This window comes from Bombus terrestris, chromosome 11 (genome assembly GCF_910591885.1).
Source record: "Bombus terrestris chromosome 11, iyBomTerr1.2, whole genome shotgun sequence".
NCBI lineage: Eukaryota > Metazoa > Arthropoda > Insecta > Hymenoptera > Apidae > Bombus > Bombus terrestris.
This window is the reverse complement of record NC_063279.1, coordinates 16,713,106-16,740,851: the sequence shown is the minus strand read 5'-3', so window position 1 is coordinate 16,740,851 and position 27,746 is coordinate 16,713,106. Positions and strand designations below refer to the sequence as shown.

The 27,746-nt window shown below is 32.5% G+C and overlaps 1 protein-coding gene across 5 annotated transcripts in view; it reads left to right on the top strand.

Annotated features, from left to right (window-relative positions):
• The window catches only part of LOC100647668 (putative thiamine transporter SLC35F3), a 42,021-nt gene continuing 14,275 nt past the window's right edge, over positions 1-27,746 (top strand). The window contains exons 1-10 of one of the 5 annotated variants that reach the window (XM_048409973.1): positions 5-475; positions 2,084-2,235; positions 3,942-4,183; positions 4,793-4,939; positions 17,032-17,379; positions 17,487-17,615; positions 17,757-17,946; positions 19,739-19,828; positions 19,905-20,034; positions 20,923-22,010. In XM_048409973.1, coding sequence (XP_048265930.1) covers positions 2,097-2,235; positions 3,942-4,183; positions 4,793-4,939; positions 17,032-17,379; positions 17,487-17,615; positions 17,757-17,946; positions 19,739-19,828; positions 19,905-20,034; positions 20,923-20,956 — 1,449 coding nt within the window. In that variant the 5' untranslated portion in view covers positions 5-475; positions 2,084-2,096 and the 3' untranslated portion in view covers positions 20,957-22,010. Of the gene's footprint in view, positions 476-2,083; positions 2,236-3,941; positions 4,184-4,792; positions 4,940-17,031; positions 17,380-17,486; positions 17,616-17,756; positions 17,947-19,738; positions 19,829-19,904; positions 20,035-20,922; positions 22,011-27,746 lie in introns of those variants that run through there. The other 4 variants (XR_007225673.1, XM_048409970.1, XM_048409971.1 and 1 more) reach the window with 4 other exon arrangements.

Sequence of the window (27,746 nt, the reverse complement as noted above, 5' to 3'; positions counted from 1 at the left end):
ACAAAGTTTACTAGTAATCAATGGCGTGACATAGCATAGCACACTTAAAACTACTTGAAGATCATTTGTATAGGTTGTATTGAATTTATATAAAAAGTAACGTCGATGTGGATATTATACTAATGTTGTGTTTCTTCATAACCAAGTAATCGAGTAATTCAAGTTACTTCTTAATGAATAATAAGAATTATATATTTTATTCAATCTAGAAAATAACAAGCTATACTGAATGACAGTGGAATACAAATTCTCTGCTAGCTACTGCATTATTAGATTCCGTTAATAGGGCAGCCATAAAACATTTTAATCTAAAGAACTGATGGAGCAACAAAGAGTGAAACGATCGTGTGATGTAATTACAATAAAACTAAAATGACAGTGCTTGTGATATGTAATAGCCAGTTAAATGCATCGTGAACGATGGATACATCAAATTTAACACATGTTATGATCTCCGATGAAAAATGTAAAGAAGGTATGTCAATTTCTGTGATTTGAAAAAACTCGTTTATAAAACATCATACACGTCTTTATACAATTTTACTAACTTGTATGAATCGCAAGTTTTTATGCTTTTTAAAAGATGAAAATATTTAACGTAGAACATAAAAGTTAAAAAATATTACTTACATATTTTATCAAAGTAATTGGAAAAAGTATAGAAGATAAAATATTTTGTTCATCTTTTGTTAAACTTAGAAATTGTAAAGAATTATTTATACATTGTTTATGTAGATATAATTTTAATTCATAAGTCGCAAAAATTACAAAATTCTCATTATTGTTATGTCTAATAATTAATCAGTGTTTTTCCCTAAAAATGAAGAAATTGCTTCATATATATACATAAAAGACACTGATTTATAAAATAAATATTTCTTAAATGTTAAATTTATTAGTTCACAGAAAGAAATTTGTTAGATTTCTAGATCTAATATAATATAATCTATAAAAAGATGTAATATATTCCAATGTAAGTAGTATATCATATAAAATATGTGAGTATTATCTCTCATGTTAAGTTCTATTCATTGTCAGTAGCTATTTGATATAAATTCTGGTAATAATTAATTTTAATAAGTATATATATGTATATCAATTAATATATGTATGTATGTGTATATTATAAAATTTAAACCATTTTTATTTTCTTTTGGATATTGTACTTGTTAATGAAATATTTTGCACATGTTTATAATGTTCATGCGTTTTAACAAGTTTTACATCTTTATAAAATCAAAATGTTAGTATTTTTCTTAATATATGTATTCTACAGTAAATTGTTTATAAGCATCAGTGTATGGATGCTAAAAAAAAAGTAACATAGATTATTATTTTTTAGATTAAATTTGGTTATAATAGCTTAGAAATATCAATTATTAACTTAGAATAAATTAATAAGTGTCATTTTTAAACAATACTTTCATTGTTTTGTGTTTATAGATATGTTACATTTTCATTAATAAAGATTTTTTACAGCTATATTATTTTTATTTCTAATTCCCTCAAAATATTAAATATATTATTATAAATAATGTACTATCTTAAACAAGTGTATGCTTATTTATAATTTTCTAGTAATTGTATATGTAAGGGTTTATAAATTTAAGTATTATCATTATGATGAAATTTAATTAAATGTGATTATTAATAATAAAATTATAAAATTTTGTGAATAATAGAGTAGTTATTTTAAATAAATATAGAAGTAGAAACAGACTCCTGTTTAAAGTTGCTTTGTTATCAGCTAATTTTGTACACAAACGATATTACCTATGTTGGAGAACTTTGAAATTTAATATCTTAGATTAGTATACTTATTATGCTATATACTAAAATATCTCTTACATATTAAAATATCAATAAAGTTTAGTAAAATAGATTTTGAAATTACGAAGACTTTGTACTAATGTTTATATTACAGTACTGTGTGCACTAATACTTATACTGTAGTACTCTTTTACAACAGCAGACTTCACTAACATTTTCATACGTATATCACAAGTATTTCATATGAGTTAATATAAAATAATATTATACTTTTATATAAGTGTGATGACAACAAATGTTACATGTTTCAAAGAACAAACTTAAACATGGGTAGCAGAGGAGTCGGGGATATTCCTACAATATTTCATCCCCAGCAGACTCATACCTCAAGTATTATTCTTGGTGATAATCAGCAGAACCATGGCTCTCAAAACACTGCTGGACAAATTACTCATGACAATTCTGGTAAGTCCATATTAATTGTCTATTCAATGTACTACATATATTATATTCATACTATGTTTTATGCTATTCAATAGAAATACATATATTAACTCATAAAGTTTGTATTATATTATAATTTAATTTGTTAATGTTAGTTTCTGTAATATCATAAGGTTAAAAAGTTAAAGAAATTTCTTTGTTATCGCCACTAGGTTTAGGTTTGATGAAAAAAAAAACGGTAGTAGCTTTGTATTGTGTTTTACTCTGTTATTTATATTTTATCTAATAATTAAAATCTTTTAACTCCTTGGTGATTGTGTCAATGTTTGTTTTAGGGTGCATTCCTCTTAATACTATTTTATAACTTTTACTTTTCTTTAACTGTAATGTATAGAAATATGCATCTCTTTCAAGATTAGAATAATTTTACTGTAAATTTCAGTGGTATTAGCTTGGACTCCGACATAATTATTTTTTAGTTGTTTAAAATTTTAAAGTGAAGTTTTTATGTAAATATACTGATGGACATTTTGATTGAAATTTAATTCTTTCCGATGTAGCATTTTCTAAAGATTAATTTGTCAATATCCATCGAGACAACGATCTACAGTAAGATCCGTTATAACGAGACGTGATAAAGTGCACGCGTACCGTGCGAAAATTCAAAGACGATTTTCTCGAAAACAAAGCCTCAAATGAAAAATTTTTATTTCCGATTTATTTTTTCGCGTAGAATCACCCCCTTTCCGCTTGTAGCACCAGTTACGAACCAGCCTGTATATTCCTTATATATCTTCCTTCTGTTCTTTTTTCTCGTTAATTAAGTAGCCCTAGGCTCGCATTTCTGCATTCTGTCAAAGTTTCTCTTTAGGATTACGTATTGACTTTAGACGAAAAAGTTGGTGAATCGGCTGATGATGATGCTTCATCTCACATTAATCGACTAGTTCATCAAATTTCGAATGAAATGTTTGAGTAATCGGAGATAAGATGCAAACCTGCTCCTCTCTTGTGGCCTTCTCATTTACCAATTTTCGATACCAGTGGATCTTTTACTTTGGAGAGCCGTACAAAATTGTTTGTATAATAGTTCTGGTAGATGGATTATATACGTTGAACAATTAAAACATCGGATTGATTTTCATCGTCTAATGTCAATGCATAATCTTGGGGGATAATTTGACCAGAGTGAAAAAATGTGAGTTTAGGCTACTGAAACAGCGAAAAAGAGAGGAAGGAAGGAAGATATGGGATATGTAATGGAGAATCTGGGATATCTATATGCGACAGTAGGTCCTATTTTCCTTATATATAACTTCAAAATATAAGCATATTACAAATAAAATGAGTTTAAAAACTAATGACACTTTAACATTTCCTTTAAAGACAGCAGTTAAGTTGCAACCCATGGTTCCTTTGACTCTCATAATGAATAGAATAAGATGTAATAAAAAAATTTGACCTTGAATTGAAGATCAAGGCCAACAATGATTCCCATCTAAAATTAAAAAAAAATATTTTACTCAGTCACAATATAATAAATATTATAGATAGTATAATGTAAATTTTAAAGAATTTATATCTTGCGTCACACATACTTATCATATCAAATAATAAATTTAGTATAAGTATAATAAGACTGGTCTACACGATGTTTGTTACTTGAATTGTAAGCGTCCTCGAAAAAAGTTTTGTTTCAATTATAATTATTTTATATAAATGTGTAGGCTGTGAACAGCAACAAGGATGCAGCGTTAGTGGTGGCTGTGGTGATTCTGTACCGAGTTGTCGTTCTTTGGAAACAACTAGAAGCGGAGTTGGTTCTGGAGGAAGTGCAGATAATCAAGGACACAATACAAGTCAAACTCAAGTTCAGTCTCATGTGACAGTGCCACCAGTTACTTATCAACAAAGGCCCAACTCCTTATCCACTTGTTACGCATCTTGTTGCGCCGAATCTGCAAAAAAGGTCCATTGATTTCTAATATTTATTTGTTTGTCTGTAATAATAGAAGAAAACAGGAAATGTTGGATGTATGTATATGATTGAAACAATCTTACTTTTCAAAAATGAACAAATCTTTTATGCTGCTCCTTTCAGTTTAAAAATAACAATATTCTATTATTTCATTTGTTTATACCATTTTCTTACAGTGGTTAAAGTCACTTTTACTATTCGGCTAGAAAACTTTACAATGAATCTTCATACAAGAGAAGTTTATTCTAAAATTTTAGCTTTCGCTTATTCTTCCATAATTAATAATTATGTTAATATTATATTATATAATATTTTTATTATAATATAATAATAATAATATTAATTTTATAGCGCTTTATATATTGTTAGAGTACAATTCCTTTCATTCTTCACTTTAAAGCACTTTCACTTTCAAAAGCATTTTCATTCTTTTTTGTTCGTTCTTCTACATGTTACGGAATTATAAAACTTACAAAAATGACAAAAAAATCGTTTTGATTAATTTTATACATAAATTGAACATGGATTTTTATAGCTCGTAAAATTTGAAAAATATATCTATTAATTACTTTTTAAGATGTTGGTATATTATGATTTCAGATATATTTTGGAGTGTGCGTCACAATATGTGTCACAGCAAGTTGGGTCGGTGCGACACATTGTATCAGATATTTGTATTTTTACAAATACGAAACTCCTAATTATTCATCGTTTTCTAACTCATCTATTACAGGGCGTCATCAACATGTAAGTATACCCTATCTTCAAATCTTTCTTTTTACATTTTTGAATATGGTTCAACTTAAAATAAAGTTTCTATGAAACAAATAGTAAATTAATGCATTATGATAAGCCAGAATCGGATACATTAGTAACATTAAAGGATGTGTAAGAATAGCCTGATAATGAATCTACGAAAACTGAGTTTCGGGACGGCACATGGTGCGTTTAGTTTAGACATGGTTTAGGGTATTTCCCTCATTCTAGTAAAACAAAAAAATGAAAGTGGGAACTTGTATTTGTTCATATCTTTACGAATACTCTACGAATGCTTCATAAACGCATTAGATAAAGAGAAAGTCATGATATGCGATTTCCCGACTATTGCGTATAGTAAAAATTATCTGTATGTATTATATATGCGTAAAGATAATTTAGCTTTTTATTTCCTTTGATTATACATATGTATGCTCGTTCGTTTCTTTAATTACTTTTATAGGATAAAAAAGAAACTTCCAAGGTAATTATCATATATATCTATATACAGGGTTATCCATTAACTCGCGCACTCGCGAGGACATATGAGAATGGCAATATTGTAACATATACGCTTATTACTACAATCAAATGTTACTCGCTACCTACGAAATGTTGCTAGAAGTATAAGTAAGTGAGAACATAGAGCGGTTTGGTAGTGGCCGAAGAACTTTAAATTTGATGTCACAATAAGAAGACGACCGCTGAGAAAGCAAGCCTCTCGTTTTTGCCGACGATTTCATGTCTCTGCGTGCTCCCGAAGCTTCGAAGCAAGTGTCACGTAAAGTTGAGGGTTGGATGATAAAATAAAATAGCTGGGTCGTAACACAGTTATCAATTTTGCTTTTATTAAACTTTATTATGAATTCAGCAATCACAATGGAATATATACTGAATTAACATACATAAATCACAATTCACTCTAACAACTTTATGTAAAACCTAGTTACACTGATACGTTAAGTACGCGACCGGTCTAAGGATAGAAACTCGGCAAAAGGTGTTGACTATTCCAAAGGTAGAGATTGAGTGTTGTGACGATGTTGTGGCGCAGGAAAGCTAGGGGTGGGTGTGTCTGAGGCCATGAGATAAGCTGATTCGTTAAGGACAATTTTGTTTAGGAAAGCGAGGGCGATAAACATTGTTTTTGATTGGAGCACAAGAACCCTGGTGGACTAGGAAGGGTTTTAGCCGCCCTTGAGAGAAAGTTGCTAATGGAAAATACCAAATGTGAGAAAACTAACTCTTCCGTATCTTGTCGTAAACAAAAATGTAAAGAACACTGGAAATAGAAGATGCTTGTTTTTAGTCTGAAGGACCTTAATTATGAAAATGCCAAGATTTATTGGTGGGTCCTTAAGACTATTGAGGGTACGCAGTAAGGATGCGTAAAGGCCTGGTCTCTGTTGTGGATTGAGATTTGGTTGATGTTACACAAGTGTGACATCAATCACATCGCAACCTACATCATCGATAAGACATCGATCCCTGAGCTTCGGATTCCTTTGGACGCATCATCACAAGCTATGATACACCTTAGTCTACATCATAGATAAGACATCGACCCTCGATCTTCGGACACTTTTTCATATCATAACCTACACCGAGCCCCTCAACATCACCAAACCAAAACATATATAAGCCGAGACATCAACCAGCTCCAGTTCAGTCTGTATTCTACAATTGAATTTTAATATTGTCGTATTAATAAAGCATACGAATGGGCCATTGCTCATTCGCCTTTTTTATAACACCTCGTTATTTATTACGTGACACAAGCATGGGCATCCGATTTTGTTCCCACATATAATTTTATTTTTTTTTTAATAACTGGTATATAAGAAAATAACAAAAATGAGTTCAAGGCAGTCACGTTTACAGAACGTTCTGTAGGTTCGGAAATGTCAAATTCGCGTGATTTTACTTCGACATTTGTTCACGTTAACGATTGTACAAAGAATACTCGAGAATACCAGGCGTCGCAGTCGCAAAACGTTGGGGCTTCCTAGCCAACACACCATATGGGGAGGGCTTAATTTATGGTATCTTCAAGTGTTGATATTTTCTCTTTCCACTGCCGAGAGTGACAAAGGATATGGAGCTATCCCAGGTGTTCACATACAGCATTTCTGTACAGATATGTTGGGGTATGCTTATCTAAGATGTAATCACAATGTAACTTTTTTTTATTTAAAATTGCATTCGATTGGTAAAGTTATTAGCGAATTATAATGAAATGATTCACATTCTTACAACGGGGTCTTTTGCTATCGTCAGGTAATTTTCATTTTTAACGTATTAAACATTTTCTTCTATTTCGTGCTCCAAATTTGTTAACTTTTTATAAATCTCCGCCATTACCTGATTTTAGGTCATTCTGCTGTCGAATGTAAGAATAAATAACAAGAACAGTAATGAAATATAACAAAACATCTCACTGAACTCATATTTATATAGAGCAGATTAAAAAATAGAAATTAATTAAATCCTCATAGGAGTGCCCGAATCTGATTAGTCGGCAAATGATGGAAGTTTATGATACAGCCGTAAGAAGTCGGACGCATCTCTAAACGACAGACTTAATATCAGTATCCAACGTAATCTCAGAATATTATGTCTATCCAAAACCTAACCCGAACTTTTTTTTTTTATTTATTTATTAGAATATTTACAATCAATTCTCGTTGAGAATTTTCAGTAACTTAATTTGGCGTGATACAATGACATGAATTATAATATTTTTATATTGTTGGTTCTAGTAGAAACTAAGGATTTAATCTAGAGGGTATTTTCTTTTTAGTCTGTGGATCTGGTCCGTCGTGTCCAGTAGTTGGGCGACTAATGGGTTGTGGTGGTTGTTGACTCTTGTGTTATATCTGCTTCTGGACTTGTGTATTTCATCTTTGACTATAGGTATCTTGAGGTCACGGTGGATTGTTTCGTTGGTAACATACCAGGGTGCATTTAATAGAGATCTTAGCGTTTTCGATTGAAAGCGTTGGAGTATTTCAATGTTGGAATTACTTGCTGTTCCCCATAGTTAGATTCCGTAGGTCCAGACAGGTCTTATAGAGCGTAATTTTGTTCTGCGTGGTTAGGTTGGAGCGACGGCCAATGAGCCAATAAAATTTTTTGAGTTTGTCCCTGAGTTGTTTAGATTTGTCTAGGATATGTTGTTTCCAGGTTAATCTCCTGTCCAGAGTCAAACCCGAACTTAAATTCAAAGTTAGAACTTACACGTCTCCCGAGCAGCTACTGAACCCTCTATGTTTCAGGACTATAGCCATGTTCGGTATCATGTTGATCGTAAAAATCTCAACAATCCAACTAAAACAACGTTATGACGATAAAATAAAAGATATAAAAACTTTATTTTTCTTATTCCGACGATTTATAAATAATTGTGTTATCGTTGGAACAATCCACAGGGAACCTGTTCAGCGAGCGATTAGTTTCATCTCTGACGTAAACAACTTCCGTTTGCCGACTAGTTCGATCCAGGCGCTGCAGTACGAGGATTATTTCAATTTGTAAAATTTTTTTAAAAATGTGAGCACACTGCAGTGTGAGATGTTTTGTTGTGTTTCACTTGCCCTTGTTCCATATTCTTGGATTTGATAGCAAAGCGACCTAAAATCAGGTAATAGCGGTCAATTTGTAAAAAGATCGTTAACAAATTTTGAAGTATGATGTAGAAGAGAATGTTTAATACGTTACAAATGAAAATTATTTAACGATAAAAAAAGGGGCCTGATGCTTGTAAGAATATGTACTATTTTATTGTAATTCGCTAATAACTCTGGCAGATGAATACAATTTCAAATAAGAAAAAATTTATTGTGATTAAATTTCAGGTAAACATAGAAAAAGATATCATTTAGTAAAAAAAAGGAAATTATGTTACATATGGGAATAGTAGCGGATGCCGTAGCTTGCTTCGAAACTTTGGGAGCGTGTAGGGACATGAAGTTCCGCTTCCTCAGCGATAGTTTTCTCCCTATTGTGATATTTAAAAGCGTACTTCTAACAATAGCTCATAGATGGCGGGCGATATCTGACGGTAGTAGCAAGTGTATATGTTACACTGTTGCTATTGTCATATTGTCTCGAACATCGTACACAAATCTAAACAACTCAGGGACAAACTCAAAAAATTTTATTGGCTCATTGGCTGTCACTCCAACCTAAGCACGCAGAACAAAATTACGCTTTATAAGACCTGTCTGGACCTACGGAATCTAACTATGGGGAACAGCAAGTAATTCCAACATTGAAATGCTCCAACGCTTCCAATCGAAAACGCTAAGATCCCTAATAAATGCACCCTGGTATGTTACCAACGAAACAATCTACCGCGACCTCAAGGTACCTACAGTCAAAAATGACATACAAGTCTAGAAGCAGATATGACGCAAGAGTCAACAACCACCACAACCCATTAGTCACCCAACTACTTGACACGACGGACCAGATCCGCAGACTACAAAGAAAATACCCTTTAGATTAAATCCTTAGATCCTACTAGAACCAACAATATAAAAATATTATAAACCATGTCATTGTATCACGCCAAATGAAATTACTGAAAATTCTCAACGAGAATTGATTGTAAATATTCTAATAAATAAAAAAAAAAAAATATTGTTTCGCGAACGCGGGTTCCGAGTTACACTGCTCGTCAAAGAGATAGCCCAGGTGTGCTATCTTTTATTTCTCAATGACGCGTGCAAAGTTTTTTGTCTGAGGTTTAGTGTGTAACAAAAAATATTGTTTTATTTTAAGAACGAAATGATAACACATGTACAATAAGAAAATATTAATCAACATAAATTGTAACTAACAATAATTACTTATCAAACATATATACTTATTTAATAATGGGTACATCCCCCTTTATTTTCTATTATTTCTATTGTACGATTTGGTGTCGATTTATATAGTTTCTGGATATAATTTTAACTTAACGTATCCCATTTGCGTACAATAATATAATATAATATAATATAATATAATATAATATAATATAATATAATATAATATAATATAATATAATATAATATAATATAATATAATAATATAATAATATATAATAATATAATAATATAATAATCCACCTTCAGATGTTCATGAATTATGGGAAAGAACACAACAGGAATGGTACAATATTGAACTACAAATAATTAAAAATTTAATTGATAGTATGCCTCGTAGATTAAAAGCATTAAAAAGAAGTAAAGGAAAGTGGACGAAATACTAGGTTGAAACCTTAATTCGACGAGTATAATTAAAGTGCAAAACTGTAAACATAGTTTGAGATGTCCATTTTTGTAAAATGTTCTGTACATTATCAATGTTAATGAAAATGAACTATTACATTTCGTTAATCAGACGTAGCTTGTAGTTACTGTTACCTAATCTTTACCGATCACTTGAAAAATTAATCGTAGTATCGCCTTTTACATAAAATCAACGGAGTGTGTTTACACTTTTGCTCGTCACTGTATATTATATTTGGATTCCTTTATCCTTTTCCCCCTCTCTTCTGCTTCTCTCTTTCTTCTTTCTTCTATAATTTGGTCTGCTGTCATCCTTTCTTGCTCCTCTCTTGCTTCTATCTGCGTCCCTCCATTTCTCACCTCTTCTAGTTCCTTCTTTCTCTTTCTTACTCTTTTCCCTTCTTGGCCATTTCTCCAGTTTCTCTCTTTTTCCTTTATACACTACTTTGCTAGTTCCTTTTTTGATTCTAGGGCCTCTTCTCTCATACCTTGCTGCTCTTTTTAATGCTTTTTCTGTGATTTCTATTAGCTTGCATTCTTCTATCAATATATAATTTGGTGTTGTCATATCTAAACCTAATATCCATTTCGTCTATCTTCTTTGTATTCTATCCAGTCTTTCTTCCATGTTCCAGCCCTATACCTCTGCTCCAAACAGCGCCACGCTCTCTACATCTTCATTCTCCTCTCGTAGTCCTGTTTGAATATTCTTTCTCCCATGCTCCGTGTATTCTTCATTGCTATTGTTGTTCTCTTTTTCCTGTCTTGTATGTGTTTCTCATCACTGCTGTTTTTCTGTAGTATGTACCCTAGGTATCTTATCTCGTCTACTTCTTCTAATTCTTGCTCTCCCCATTTCCATTATCTTTGTCTCCTTTTGTTCCTTCTTTTTTCGAACACTACTATCTTGGTCTTTTCCGTGCTCAGTTCTAATCCGGCTTCCTTTAACAATTTTTTGAATCTCTTTAACATTTCTTTTAGCACTTCTTCTCTATCCGCCATCAGCACAATATCGTCTGCAGGTGTTAGTGACCATACCTTTCTTTCTCCTACCACTATGCCCCCAGCTTGTCCTTTCCTTAGTTCTTCTTCCAGTCCTGTCACGTAGATGTTGAATAATGTCGGGCTCAACGGAGATCCTTGTCTGACTCCCCTCACTGTCCAAAATTCTCTTGTGTTGTCTTGACTCTCATTACATTCTTTGTTTTTGCGCATATCCTTTAATCCTTCGGATTAGTTTTTCGCTAATCCCCATTTTCCTCATTTTCTCCTCCAGTTTTTCTCTGTTTTGCCTGTCGAACGCCGCTCTTAAGTCCGCAAAGCAGGCATATAATTTCCCTTTTTCTTTACTCAACTGTTTATCTATGATATGGTTTATCACAAATACCGCGTCGGTTATTCCCCTTCCTTTTCTGAATCCGAAGTGGTTCTCTTCCAGTTTGTTTTCAACCTCTACCTTCAGTCGTTCGTCCAGTATCCCTGCATAGATCTTGTATGCTGTTACTCCTCTGTAACCTCTTCTTATATATCGGACATATTACTCCTTTTTTCCAATCTTCTGGTATCCCCTCCTCATTCCATATTTTCCTTAACAACTCCCATAATGCCTCCCCCACTTCCTTCGGTGCATACTTCCATACCTCATTTTCTAACCGTCTTCCCACATCGCTTTCTTTTCCTTCAAGTTTCTTAGCTGGTAGATCACCTCTTCCTTCTCTATATTATCTTCTCTCTCCTCCATTATTTTCTCTTCCGTTCTGTGCCCCCCGCCCCCAGTTTTCTGCCCTCTTTGTGCTCTGTTCCTTCTAAAATTTCCATAAAGTGATTTTTCCACTCTTCTTCGCTTATATCCTCATCTATACCTTCTCTACTTCTTCTATATTTATTTATGTATTGCCACGCTTCTTGTTTGATCTTCCTTATTTTCTCCATTTCTTCCTCTTCGTGTTTTTGCCTTTCATAAACTTTATCATCTTCCTTCTCATCTCTCTTTTCCTTTCCTTCCACTCCCACGCTTTTTATCCCATGCCCCATTTCCTTATCTTCACTTTCTTCTTTGGCATTGCTTTGTTTATCTTCTTGTTGATTTCAATTCACATTTCCTCTATTCTTCTTCCCTTGCAGGTCCAGTTTTTACATTCTTCCAGGTATTTTTCCATACTTTCGTTTATCCATTCCCTTTCCTCCTTCTCTTCTTCTTTTTTTTCCTCAGTTTTTTGTAATTCCGCCCCCCCCCCCCTATTTCTATTTCTAACGGCATGTGGTTCGACTCTGTTCTTTTTCCTACTTTCATGTCGATTATTTCTTCTGTCGCTTCCTGATTGCCAATCACATAATCTATTACTAAATTTCCTCTCTCTCCAATATATCCTCCAATACTCCTCCTCTTCTTTATCTCTTCTATTAATTATCATCCAAGTACTGTAGCAGGGTTCTTCCTTCCATGTTTATTGTCTTGTCTTTTGATCGCCTGTATTTTTCTTTCCCTAGATCCTCGTTTATCGGCCCTCTCTCTTCTCCCGTTCTTGCTTTCCAGTCTTCGCCGATGATCATCACTTCCTCTTCTTTTCCGTCTACTCTTTCCTCTATTTCTTTTCATGTCCCTTTTGTCAGTTCTGCCCGAGCAGCCGAGCTAAACGAACGTGTGAAACAGTGCTCCAGTGAAAGTGCGTCAATCGGTAAAAATAAAATGACTAACGACAACGCCCATCGCCAAATGGTGGAAAATGCAACTGCAAATTCCACCAATAAAAATAACAGCAAAAGGTGAAACATACCACATAAACAGAGATACAAATACAACAAATCTAGGACAAACACTAAACCAAAATCAGGAATGCTCAGCTACAAATGAAATAGAGATGGAAATATCAACAAAGTTATGAGGAGAATAAAATCAACAATGAACTAACCCACCAGGATGAAAGCTGGAAGGTGGTAACTTCCAACAAAAAACGGAAAATAACTCCAGGCACAAGCGCCGCAGGAAACCTAGACACGGAGAAGCAGCGATGGCTGCAAGAATTACCACTAAGAAACTCCTTCAGCTCACTAACTGAAGAGATAGAAGCTGACCTGACAAGTGAAATCACAACTCATCCAACTCACATTGCAAAACCACCACCAATATTTGTTGAGGCCCAAATAATAGACCCTCTTATCAACCTACTAAACAATTTAGTCGGGAAGGACAACTACACAATGAAACAAACAAAAATTGAACAAATAAAAATCCAAACAAACGCGCAAGAAATTTATAGAAAAGTGATAAAAGCATTAAAGGAAAAAAATGCCATATACCACACGTATCAGCTCAAAGCTGAAAGGAGCTACAAAATAGTAATAAGAGGTTTGCATCCAAAAACCAACACAAAAAAATTAAGCGACGAACTAGCAAAAATTGGCCATCAAACAAGATCAATAAATAACATAAAAAGATATGATACTAAGGAACCGCTACCATTATTCTTAATAGAACTTGAATCCTGAACCAATAACAAAGAAAGTTACGAAATCAAAAAAATTCTAAACACAATAGTAAGAGTGAAACCACCACGCTACAAAAAAGATATACCACAATGCATGCGGTGCCAACAATACGGTCACACAAAAAATTATTGTAACAGAAGCCCGGCATGTGTTAAATGTGCAAAAAACCATTTAACAATACACTGCCCATCCACAGGAAAAATAGAAGAAGTTAGATGCTATAATTGTAACGGAAACCACCCAGCCAGCTATAAAGAGTGTGAAGTCAGGAAACAATTACAACGTAAACTGTTTCCGCCGCTACGAAACAGGACATGCAATAACTTACAAGCGCAACAGAACAGCACAAAATCCGAGACAATATCAAATTCACAGCACGCAATAAACACTAACGACAACAGCACCAACACCTTTGGTAGCAAAAGCTACGCGCAAGTAATCAGCCACTCGCCACCCTCTGACAACCAATATCACAACAACATCAGCAAGGACACTACAAAAATCAAGGAATTTCTTAAACAATCCATCAAAAACATCGAAATGCTAACTAAAATGATAAGCGAACAAAACGCAGTTCTCAGACAGAAAACTCAACAAATAACAGTCATGCTACAACTGCTTACAAACGTGCCAAGCAAAAAATAAAAACAGACACGTTGAAAATAGCAGCCTGGAACTCAAACGGCCTACAACAACGGGCCCTTGAAACTAAAACATTCATAAATAATAACAATACAGACATACTACTTGTCTTAGAAACACACTTCACTCCAAAAGGCTACATGAAAATACCATACTACACCATATATGATACCAAACACCCCTCGGGAAAAGCGCACGGAGGGACAGCAGTGATAATCAGAAACGATATCAAACATTATTTACACAGCCAAGTTAATAAGGAATATATACAAGCAACCACAGTTACGGTTCAAACTAGCAGCAACTACTTCCAGTTGTCAGCAGTATATGTACCTTCGCGACACAAAATTACTTTATAAATATGAGAGGAATACTTTCAACACCTAGGGGACAAGTATATCGCAGCGGGAGACTGCAACTCAAAGCACACGCTATGGGGATCAAGAATTACTACACCTCGAGGTAGAACCCTGGAAAAATACATTAAAAATAATAACCTCAATATATTAACCATAGGTAGACCGACATACTGGCCGACTGACCTGAACAAAAAACCAGACCTACTTGACTTTGCAGTCACAAGGGGACTAAACACAAACAAACTAAAAATAACACCCAACCTCGAGCTTAGCTCCGACCATATACCCATAATAATTGAATACAGAAACAAACCAATACTTTGTAGCAATCCAGAGATACTATGCAATAAAACTACCAAACGGCAAACTTTCAAAGAAATAATCGAGAGCAAAATAATCTGCAACATCCCATTGAAAACTCCCGAACACATAGAACAGGTAGTAGCAACATTGACAGGAACTATCCAAGAAGCAACAAAGACAACCACTACACATGAACCAACCAGCAGACAAACAAAAACAATTCCGCAAGAAATACTCGAAAAAATTAGAAAAAAAAGGAAAGCGAAAGCAAAATGGTAAAAACATAGAACTCGAGAAAACAAAAAACACCTAAACAAACTTGCAAAGGAAATAAAAAACAAAATAAAAGTGCACAACAATAACGAATTCGCAAAGTTCATAGAGACACTCTCTGCACACGAGAACTCCAACTACTCCCTATGGAAAGCCACGAAAAAAATAATGAAGCCAATAAAACCCGTCCCAGCAATGAGAAAAGCAGATAACACATGGGCAAGAAGCAACGAAGAACAAACTGAAGAATTCCCCAACCATCTTTGCAACACATTTACACCACACAATATTAACAACAGTAACCTCAAATGTCATACGGATGAGGATGCGCAAACCACTATCACCTCAACTGACAAGGAATACACCATACCTAAAACAACAGCACAAGAAATTAGAAACATAATTGATAAAACAAAAAAACAACAAAGCACCAGGAATCGACCTAATCAATGGCAAAATCTTGAAAAACCTTCCGCCAAAAGCGATAAGGCTAATGACAATATTAAGAATTCAATACTTCCCCAAACCATGGAAATTAGCACAGATCAAAATGTTACCTAAACCAGGCAAAGATCCATACCAAACTGCATCTTACAGACTAATATCACTGCTTCCAGTATTTTCCAAAATACTGGAAAAAATAATATATGGCCGGATAAAAACAATAATAGAGATAAAAAAATTAATACCGGAACACCAATTTGCCAACTCAAGGCTAAACTTAAAAAATTCTACTGGCTCATTGGCTGACGTTCCAACTTAAGCACGCAGAGCAAAATTGCGTTTATAAGACCATAATAAAACCTGTCTGGACCTACGGAATTCAACTAAGGGGAACAGCAAGTAATTCCAACATTGAAATACTTCAACGCTTCCAATCGAAAACTCTAAGATCTCTAATAGACGCACCCTGATATGTTACCAACGAAGCAATACATCGATATCTTAAGATATCTACAGTTAAAGAAGAAATATCCAAATTCAGTAATATATATAACATAAGAATTAACAACCACCAAAACCCACTAGTTACTCAATTACTTGACACGACGGATCAGATCTGCAGGCTAAAAAGACATTACCCTCTAGATTTAAACATTAGATTCAGCTAGAATCAAACATACGATAATCACTTGTTATTCACGTTATAGTACCACGCCAAAATAATTTACTTATTATTCTCAATGAGAATTGATTGTAAAATACATCCAAATAAAAAAAAGAAAACAAAGTATTCAGATTTGGTAACCTGACGAGCGAATCCAGAGTTTTTATATTCTCTGAACAAAAATAATTTTGTATAATCTTATTGTAGGTGGGTACAATGTCCTGCTAAAAATCCAATTTTTTTTTTGTATAATGCGGATAGCATGTTTTTTCAATTGCTCATAATTAAATTTATACATATATTTGGTTGTTTATCCGATCTGATATAGAATTTATATCTACATATGTTACTACTGTACGTACGTAAAATGTACGAGTATATTTTCTTGTATAGATCTACGAGTATTCAGAAGTAAACAAAAATGTTGAGTGGGCTAGCATTTTGTACCATATTATAAATTGGCAGAAAATGTTTGTGAATTGCAATACATACTTTCTGATTAAAATATGAATAAAATGATAATTATAGTATACAAATATTGATTCGGCATTTATTTTCTAATAATTTAGGAATTATTGTATCTAATTTTTTCGATATGACGTTACCATGAAATTTTTATCTATATCTTTTCAGACAGCTTCATACAATGCTCCATTCTTCACAACCTGGTTTTGTACGAATTGGGAAATTCTCTACTTCCCAGTTTACTTCCTTTGCCAATCTGCAAGAATCAAATGTAATAGTCCATCTGAAATAATTGCAGAGAGTTTACGAGGTTTCCGTGACAAAGGATTTACCGGTGGTCGTTTTTTGATCAGATGTAGTCTTTTTTGTGGTCTCTGGGTAGTTACAAACTATATGTATATTTATTCGCTCAGGATACTACTAGCTACCGATGTAATGGCACTTTTCGCAACCAACGTATCTTGTGTATATTTGTTATCATGGGTGATCCTTCATGAGCAATTTGTTGGAGTAAGGGTTAGTAGATGTTTTCGTATAAACTGTCTGCAATCTGTAACTATTAATTGCCTAATAAAACTAACACTGTTGATGAAATTGTTATGTGACAATTATGAATATTGCAGATAGTAGCAGTGATTTTATGCAATACCGGAATTGCACTTTTAGCATACATGGATGGCATTACTGGAAGTCCAACTTTAGGTGGCGTTGTTCTGGCAACATCGGCAGCAGCTGGTTCGGCTGTTTACAAGGTAAAAGTTAATACCAAGAGATCGATGATTTTGGGCAATATCAGTTACATATAATTTATAATTTGACAATATACATTCTAAACAAACGCTGAGAATAAATTCGGTGGAACATATGAGGAAGGAAATATAATGTTAAACTAGGTGCTGTTTAAGAAAGTCATAGGAGAAACAACATTTGGTCAAATGTCTTTATTCTTTTCTCTTATTGGGCTGTGTAATGCGGCGTTGTTATGGCCAATTTGTTTGGCTCTTTACTTTTCGGGAGCAGAAAGTATACACTGGGGACGATTGCCATGGACGGCATTACTTTCAGCAAGCATTTTGCACTTAGGTTAGTATCTTTACTAATCGTAATCTTAAACTTCTATCCAGAATACACCACCAAGTTAAGATATAGGTTTGATTATATGAATTCTTCGTATCATAATAAAGTAAAGCTTTTATGATTTTGCAACTTAAATATTTTTACATACTTGCGAACATTTGTTTAAATTTCGCCGCTGATTAAGCACTACATACAAACAAGATACAGTGATTATACAGGGTATATCATGCAATTGGGGTGGGTTATATCTTGTATCTCGAATTTGCTAAGAGAAACAAATTGTTAAAGAGAAACTTAAATAGTATAGTAATATAGTATTAAATAGTATAAATAGTAATGCTTTATTGCTTTCCCTTGAAAAATTTCAAGGGACAACAGATTTGTTTTTTACATAATCGTTCTTATTCTATAGTTCTTTATCTATATTTAAACCAACCTATCTTATGTTATTTTACCTATATCTTATGTTGTTGTAAATATATATATATATATTATGTTCGGCTGCAGGTGTAAAACAATTTAAGGGGTGACTCTTGAAGCTACAATAAGATGAAAATCAGGAATAAAAAAATTGTGTTTTCAGTTTTGTTTTTAGTTATTGACAATTAAAAATTAGCCGAAATATCCCTGTGTGCGAGAAAACCTCCTTACATAATTGAAAATAGATCACACCGGACATACCGGTGTGCACAGGGATATGGGTAGCATTTTTCCTCGTGCAAGTCGTACAGAAAATTATGAAATTTGAAGGCGTAGAACATCCTGCACGACGTTTTCTAAGAAAAATCGTAGATTAAACATTGTACCTGCCTACTCATTAAAATTCATTACAGCATATCGACAGCTGTCTCATTAGTATTTTCTCTTATTCTTTGCTTCCAAAAATAATTAATAACTAATAGCTCATAAACAATGCTTATACAAATTTCGTACACGCACCGCGATCGTTGCGTCCGCAAAAATCATTTGCGTTTTATTAATATATTAGTATATTTTTTGGATTATCTTTTATCCTTTATATGAAGCTTTTATATATGATTCATTTGCAAATAAGTGTAATTAATATGAGTCATTAAACGTTTTAAGTATGACCATTCAAGAAGATTTTGTAGCCAATGAAAATTTTGAAAGACCTTCCATAGATCTGAATGTTCCTATTTAATTATTGTTAAAAATATGTTTAAGAAATTTGTCTTTAACTGATTTGCGATTATCATAAGAAATGTTTCACAGTAACTTTGAAAATGTCGATTCCAAAGTTGTAAATGTTGGAAAATGAAGTGTTAGAAAAATAAGATTCTTACATGTTTTAGAACCAAAGTGCATGAAACGTTTATAACGATTCATACATATTTAAAAGTCTCTGTCTAAACAGTTATTTTCAGTCCTTCATATTATAGACGAATATCTCTAAAAAACGTGCATTCTCGGTACTTAAATTCATGTCGATCACAATATAGAGCCTTATTTATAAGAAATACGATTTGCAAAAGCGCTGCAAAATACTAAACTTGTTTCATAGAGAAATTATTATAAATGTTAATTCTTCGTTTCACTCATAATGTAGTATGATTGTCTCTACGGTTTCGCAAAACTTAACAAAAGCTCATGTTCTATCCCGATTAAGTGATCACAAGTAATCTTATTTCGCGATCGTTTATTCAAAAATTATTATTCATACCTTTTTATATAATAATTTGAAGAATTGGTATGTTTCCTAATATCGAGGTATTCTGGATATATCAGAAATAAGAGTTTGAGATAGATATTAAGGTTACATTTTGTTTTTATTCGATAGTTGCAAACATGCTTGGTAACTTCAGTATTGCTCTGACCTACGACCTGTTCATTACGCTAGGATTGATCACCGCTGTACCTGTATCTGCTGGTACGGAAAAAATGAGACATTAATTCAGCTAATGTCTATAATTACTCAATAATTATGTAATATTATGGTGTTACAGCATTGGATGTTCTTTTATACGGAGCCCATTTCATGGGGATGAAATTGGCAGGAATGATTTTTATAGCAGTCGGCTTCTTTCTCGTGATGTTTCCAGATAATTGGCCAGATTATATAACCAGGCTGCTTCGGTATGCACTTTAAATATATTTTTTAAACGTAATTTTATGGTATGTTTATTACTTCTAAGTGAATTATTTTCTTAGTCTTTAGTTTTTGTAGATATTCTAAGCGTCCTATGTTTGCTACCTTCTTACATCCACGTGTGCGCACGTGTATGTGTATGTATAATATGTATACATACATACACGTATTTATATATTTCTTCTTTCTACTTTTGCAAGGATATTAAAATGTCATTTATCTTGTTTTGCACCATCATAGAGGCAGCGTGTAGTCTCACTGATGTAGGATATGCTTGATATATAAAAATGGCCTATATAAATATCTATCTTTCTCTTATTCACTTCTGTATTTGAATCTTTTTAAAGCATATTAAAGTTCACATGTTTCTTTCTGGGAACAGCTTTTATGACAAAAATTCAAAGGCAATCTATTTTTTAATTATGTATGTAAATATATATTTGTACATAACATGAATATTATGCATAAAATTATCACGTGTAGTGCTTCTTCGCATCACATTAACTCTACCAATAATTTAAAGATATTTAGAAATATTTATAAATAATATATCTTCTACATCGAAATTTTCTATTACCTTACATCCTTAATGAAGATCACTTCTTATTCTTTTCTTAAAAATATATAGCAATACTATACTTGCGTACATATGCGTAGGTAAATTCGAAAGATTGATTCGATTAATCGAAATGGTTATGTCGCTTAATCAAAATATCAATTGAACATTCGATAGTCCGTTCAATGATTTTATATTTTTGCTGTGTAGATACAGATCTAAGCAAACTGTAGAATATTTTCTTTGCCATTTAGAGGTACGAACTTTTGTGTTTCATGAATTAATAAAAATAAAAAATAGTACTCATATTATTTTACAGGATGCCGGAAATATGCAACAGGTTTAAAGTATAATTGAATGAATATTTTTTTATATTTAAGAAATAAATCATTATTACATCAAACATTAAATATATTGTATTAGTCGTTATTTATGTAAGATAATATACTTACATGTAACAAGTCTCAAAGTCATTCATGCAATTAAGTAAAATATACTGTCTCGTTCACGCAGTTTTTAAATATGTAAATACGAATTATGGAAATTATATAGTATTGTAATTAGTATTTACAACATGTTACCATATTAATCCTATCAAAAATTATTTAGAGGGTCGTTTCATTTGTTTTCAATTCAATTAAGAATTTATTAAGAATAGATTCTATTTTTAATGTGAACGATAATAAGTAAAAATAGCCACTAATACAGTAATTTAATAAAATTAAGATATACATACAACGATATATGATCTTCCAGAAAACAGTCATCTAGTTAACTAGTTGCAAATAGTTTTATTAATGGTATGTCGACGACATTCAATTCTATTTTCAATTCTATTGCCAAAAACACTTGAAAGTATAGACTATTTCCTTAAAACACGTTGACGCCGGCGCTCGAATTCACCGTCTGCTTCGTGGGGCGGCTCTGGGTCACGACCTATTTTGTGAAATACATGTGTGACCCATCGCCGTCCCTCGGGACAGACACGTGTGACCCGCCGATGGCGCACGCCGGCGTCAACGTGTTAAAGAGACGAGTAATATTTGTAAGCTTATTTAATGCAGTAACTAAACATTTAATCAATGAAAGTCAATAACATATAGCAGGTAACATTTTAGCAGCTATATTTTCGTACAAATCTATCTTTTTTTGTCATTATGCAATATACATTAGACTATCGAGTTTGATATGTCAAAAACAAACAACGTCTACATTATATGACTTGTGAAAAAGTGGCATATATAAAAGTTGTATGTGTGTGCTAATAAGAAAGACGGACGTATTTACTTGTCTTATAGAGGAGATGCTTAAACAATTTTAAAGTTAATTTACTTTTATATTTTTTAATGCAATGTTGTATTTTTTATGTTAAAATTTGGAAATATATGTACTGGATATATCTTCTAAGATTAACTACCATTTTTTGGGCATTTCTGATAATTTGCCAATGAAATGTTTTGAACAAAAGTTAGTCAGTTTTCGATCCGCTCCAAAAAAATTTTCCCGATAAAAAGTCAAGATCATCTTGGCTTTTTTAAATGACACCATATATTTTGGACTTCCCAGAATTGTATCTGACGCCAAAACAAATTCGATGATTTGCTATACCAGGACCCATGAAATGATCTTGAATTCTGAAATTTAAGTTTGATCATCATTAATATGGAAAATTATCTTATTTCGACCAAATTACTTATTTAAATACATATATGTATGTCGGAGATGTAGGGACATCGGGCCTTTCTTTTGGAAGATTCCCCAATACTTGGGCTCGAGGTGACATAACTGGTCGCCGAACGTAGCCACGGTCACGGGATGAACGAAATGTCTTACAGAGGAGGTACTAGTGTTGAAGGATTCGCTGTATAAACAATCAAGTCTTGATCAGGAGCAATGCTGGTTTACGTGGAACTGCCTAGTTACGGCGCTTGGGAATTTGTTGATATTCCCGATCGATATGTATTTGACATATGTAACTGTATCTGTCTTTTATTTTGCAATTTCCTTGGAGAGTTTTCTGTCATTGACTTGGAGGGAGTCTGAAAGTAACCCAGCGTCTGAGTTGTCGTGTCTGCGTGCTACAAAATATATTCCATTGTACAAAGAGTTTACCCGTTGACCGTGGATTCGTTATTGAGCCCAGGAACATTGTCAATAGCTTTTGTTATACTTATTAATTATTTCACGCCTAAAATTTTTAACGAAATCCGACATGTATATACATATATTTGATGCTAGTATCATAGAAAAATTTACCGGTTCTATAGATATATACAATGTGTTCGGCTACAGATGTAAAAAAGTTGCAAAAGTTGTTTATATGTGCCATTATTTATTAATTACTTACGGAAGCAATGGTTTAAAGGAAACATTAATCCTCTTTACTTAAAAATTTCACAAGGCGGTTTTCGAAATGCTGTTATGAATTTTAACGAGTGGTCAGGTATAACGTCTAATCTACGATTTTTCTTAGGAAACATCGTGCAAGATGCTTTACTTCTTCTCTACAACTTGTACGAAATAAGCTGTTATCCATATATCGTACGAATTGAGACTCCCTGTACACACCGGTGTTTAGACTGACCTATTTTCGGTCGTGTAAGGAGGTTTTCTCGCATACAGAGATATTTCGGCTAATTTTTAATTATCGATAACTAAAAACAAGACTGAAAAAACAATTTTTTTTTATTCTTGATTTTCATCTCATTTTAGCTTCAAGAATCACTCCTTAAATTTGTTTACACCTTTAGCCGAACACCCGTATAGGTTACATATAGCTACGGGAAATAACATACTTGTAGTGTTCAGGAAAAATTCAGAAAAAATATCTTATTGGGTAAAGAGAGCTTAGAATTAGATCATTTAGAGAATAATAAAAAGCAATGTTGCATTTTTTGTAAATCTTATGATATAACATTTATTTATATTGTGGGATAATTTATTAGCTGTGAACTAGTCCTTGAGCCTATACATATATGTAGGTCTTGTTGAATTAATAGAGTAGATATAAGATGGATTATCGGTGCTATGGAAGATCTCTGATTCATCAGTATAAAAAAGGTATTTACAAAGTTATGGACTTCAGATATATCACTTATAAATAAATTAAATAGAAATGGGGCTAGATGGGAACCCTGGAAAATACCAGAGTTAATTTTGATAATTCTAGAAAATGAGTTACTAAATTTGACTATTTGAATCCTAATCCTAACGAAGCTCCTAAATGGCGAGAGTAGATCCCCAAAGATGTGCAAGTAATTGTATCTAATTAAGTAATTGTAATTTAGTCATGAGAATTGAGCTGCTAGCGGTATTGAAAGCTTTACGAAAATCGGTATAAATCGGATCGACCTATGTGCCTTTATCGACATGATCAGCCAGCTACTGATAGTATTCCACCAAATTAGTTTTAATCGAACGTTTGTTAGTGTTCATATTGTTGATTGATAATTATATTTCTACAAAAAAAATATTACTTATGGGTCGCCAATCTTTCCAAAATTTTAGACATGATTTTGAATGCTAATAGGTATAAAATTTTTAACATAGGTAAGATTATCATTTTTAGGTATAGATTTAAATAATACATTTAAATAATTTCCATGTCTCAGGAAAAATTCCTGAAGATAGGGATTTATTGAAAATAATCCAACGAATCCCGGATATAATGAATTTGCAGCATTTAATAAGTAGAGAGTGGCTATCCATCAGAAACTGAGTTACAATTAGTGTCAATATCATTCATGCTATCAAATTTTGATCTTTTCTTCAGTTATTATTGATTTTATTAGATTAACTTTCACATTAAGAAAATTGTGAACGAAAATAGACTAAATTATCACATTACTATTATATTATATTATATCATTTGTTGAATATGATCAACTCATACATAGATAATAGGTACCTACATATGTATATTGGTATCCCTTTGTTCCAGAATATAATCTATTTGAATTTGTAAAGTATTCGTATCTGTAACATACACAATTATACTTTATACTATTTCCTCTCTGATACTATATTATTCGGTATTATCGTTAATTTAAATAACTAATCTACTTTTATATAAACAAGAGCACCATCTCTGTGTACTCACGTTGACTACAAATTTAAAAATCTATAAAAATATATGAATATTTATTCTATATTATGAACAATCTTTCTTCATGAAACAATATTAATCATCATATTTTTTTACATATTTACTTATTGTTCGGAGAAAAAGCTATTGACTCAAGATCGTGCCATTTTCGATATCTTTTCACTTGTTTTTAACCAATTTTCAGTGTATATCCGTCAGAAACATAACCAAGTCTGTATCTTTTTCTTGAGAAGTAACACTACATAAACAAAAGTACATCGAACCAATAACTATTATTGCCATATCACGATCGCTACTTTATCTTCAAATTGATGAATCAATGAACTAGCTTGCACTTGTGAAATTTTGTATAAATATACATATATGTTGATGCCATCAAATACTATATGCCATTAAGTAGTATATTCTGAAAAACTAAAAATCAGATGGAATCTTTCTATATATGTATATTGTACATGTATGTTTTTTTTATAGATCTATACAACTGTATTTTATTATTTCTTTTCTTACAATTAATCCCTATTTTTACTTATAAGGATTTTCATCAATGGAGTTTTTAATTTTTCTGGAAGAATAGTGTACAGTATGTTATATGTTTGAATTATCAATTCAAAACTCATTTAACTTAATTTTTTAAGATTTGTCCAAATTAGTTCTTCGGTATACTTAAACGTACTGCTCTATATAGGCAGTATCATATTTTTATTGTCTTTGTCTTTTTTTAATGAAAAATATAGAATGCAGAAAACCATTTACCAAAAAGGATATTAACGTATCTTTGATAAAATTTATTAAAAAAACATGAACAAACATTTTACGTTTCTTAAAGTTGAATATCCTGTTAAATGAAAAAAAGAAGGATTAATTATTTTCATATCTGTTATAAATATGCATAGAGGCTGATTCATAAATGTTTGTCAATACTCCAAGGAGTAAATCTACACATGAAAATAAATACAAAACGTCCCAGTACATTTGAACGGACGACTGACGGTATTTTGTATTTCATTCTTATCTTCTCAATAATTTTTATTGAACAAAACTTGAAATATTTATAAATTAATAGTACGCATATATAATAATATAGATGTATTTCATAAAAATAACAAATATGACGAGCGGTATTGCGTCGCTAGTTTCTCTTCGCAATCGATTAGGACAAGCGCTATTACACTGTTTGGGATTTTTCGACCCTGTTTTTTCAAAGACTCCTGCGACTCAAACGGTTAATAATACTCTTCGAGTACTTTCAAATCTATTTTGTATTTTTTCTTGTCGATCTTGTACATTGCTCACTTGCGTTGAATATACAATAGATTTTAAATGACTCCAAAAACAAAAACCTAAGTGGATTTAGATCATGGTAGCTATATAATGGATTTATCTTACCCTATCCATCGATTTGCGAAGACGTTGTTAACACTTTCTTTAATTATTTGTAACTCGAAAACTAAGGACGTAAGACATATGCCCATAGGATGTTTTTTATTTATTTTCTTGTGTTTCTACATTACCTCCTTGAAATATTGACATGCATTTATAAATTACTCTGTACATATACGAGTATATCTGTTCGTAGTATTAAAAAGAAGAAAAGTGTGTAATTAATTAGAAACCGTTTCTTTCTAACTATTCATATTTTATTTCGCATTTTCTCATTTCTTTTTCGTTCTCTCAGTTTATTACATATCAAAATATCTTTAATATCATATCTTTTGCTTTCTGCTTCATTTATATTTGAATTTCTCAATTATCAGAAATAGCGACGATGAGAAAATAATATAAAAATATGAAAAAATAATATAACCCCAAGTATATTTTTTACGATTACGATTTGTTTACTTGTTCTACGTATAAACATATTTCTTACTAAGAAAATTCACGAGAAATATTGATTCTACATGCAAGCTTTTGAATTGCACTAAAAAATTTTTGACAACTTAAGAATATGAAAAATTTGTTGTTGGGTGTATTTAAAATATGTGTATAAATTTCAGAATCTTCATACATTTTTAAAGAATTTAATTATTACAAAAGAAATTTTAATTTTGGATTACGTTAAAATTGCCGACGCAGATTTCATCAATATGGTTTCCGCTGATACAAATTCACCAACACCAGCCTTGATCAATGTATGTTTTCTATCAATTATACACTATCAATAATGTATGACGATAAATAAGTTAAAGGTAAGTATAAATAGGAACATTCGAAAAAAGCAAGAAGGATGAAAACAAATCTTTAATAAAATGAATTGAAACGTAATGGTATAATATTTATATAGAAATATAAAATATAGATATTCTTTTATTTGTACATGTTTAAAAAATAAAGATACAGATTTTTAATTAGTTAGGTTTGGGTTTGGTGAGGTTGTGATGAACTTAATGGAGACGGAGGACGACAGCGGGCATAGCGATGGTGACTAGGGTGGAAATGGAGGGCTAGAGGAAGAAAGGTAGAAAAGATATGCTCTTGCATTTATATAGATAAATCTTTTCACGTAATAATTCAAGAGTATCGCAAGACCTGCTTTTACGAACGTAGATTGGCGGTGGTTGCTGAAGCACCAGCAAAACAGAAGAGAGGTGGTTGGTTAGTGTAAACAGCAAAGCAGTAACTATGGTTATGGATGGGATCATAAAGAGGGATAAAATGAAAAGAAAGAGGAGGCTGTGATAGTAGGTGATTATAACAATTAGCTATTTTGCACCGATTACGAGGGTTGATGAGTTCAGCGAATGTTGGAAGGAAGTGGTGGATTACATGAGGTGGTTTAAGGGAATAGGGATACGGATTGATGAAGGCGTTACTGCTCATACCTATACATGGGGATGTGCGAGGTGACAGAAGGAAATAATAGAAAAGCCAATTAGCTCAGAAGACTGGATATGTCTGGACGAGGGTAAGACATCTTGGAAAACGGCTAGCCTGCGTCCCCACAGGGAAAGTTGTACCAACTAGAAGCTTGCCGATTCCAAGTTTGGTTGAGAAAGGCGGAGGAGCCAAAATTCAACCCAAACGGTTTCTACCGGCCA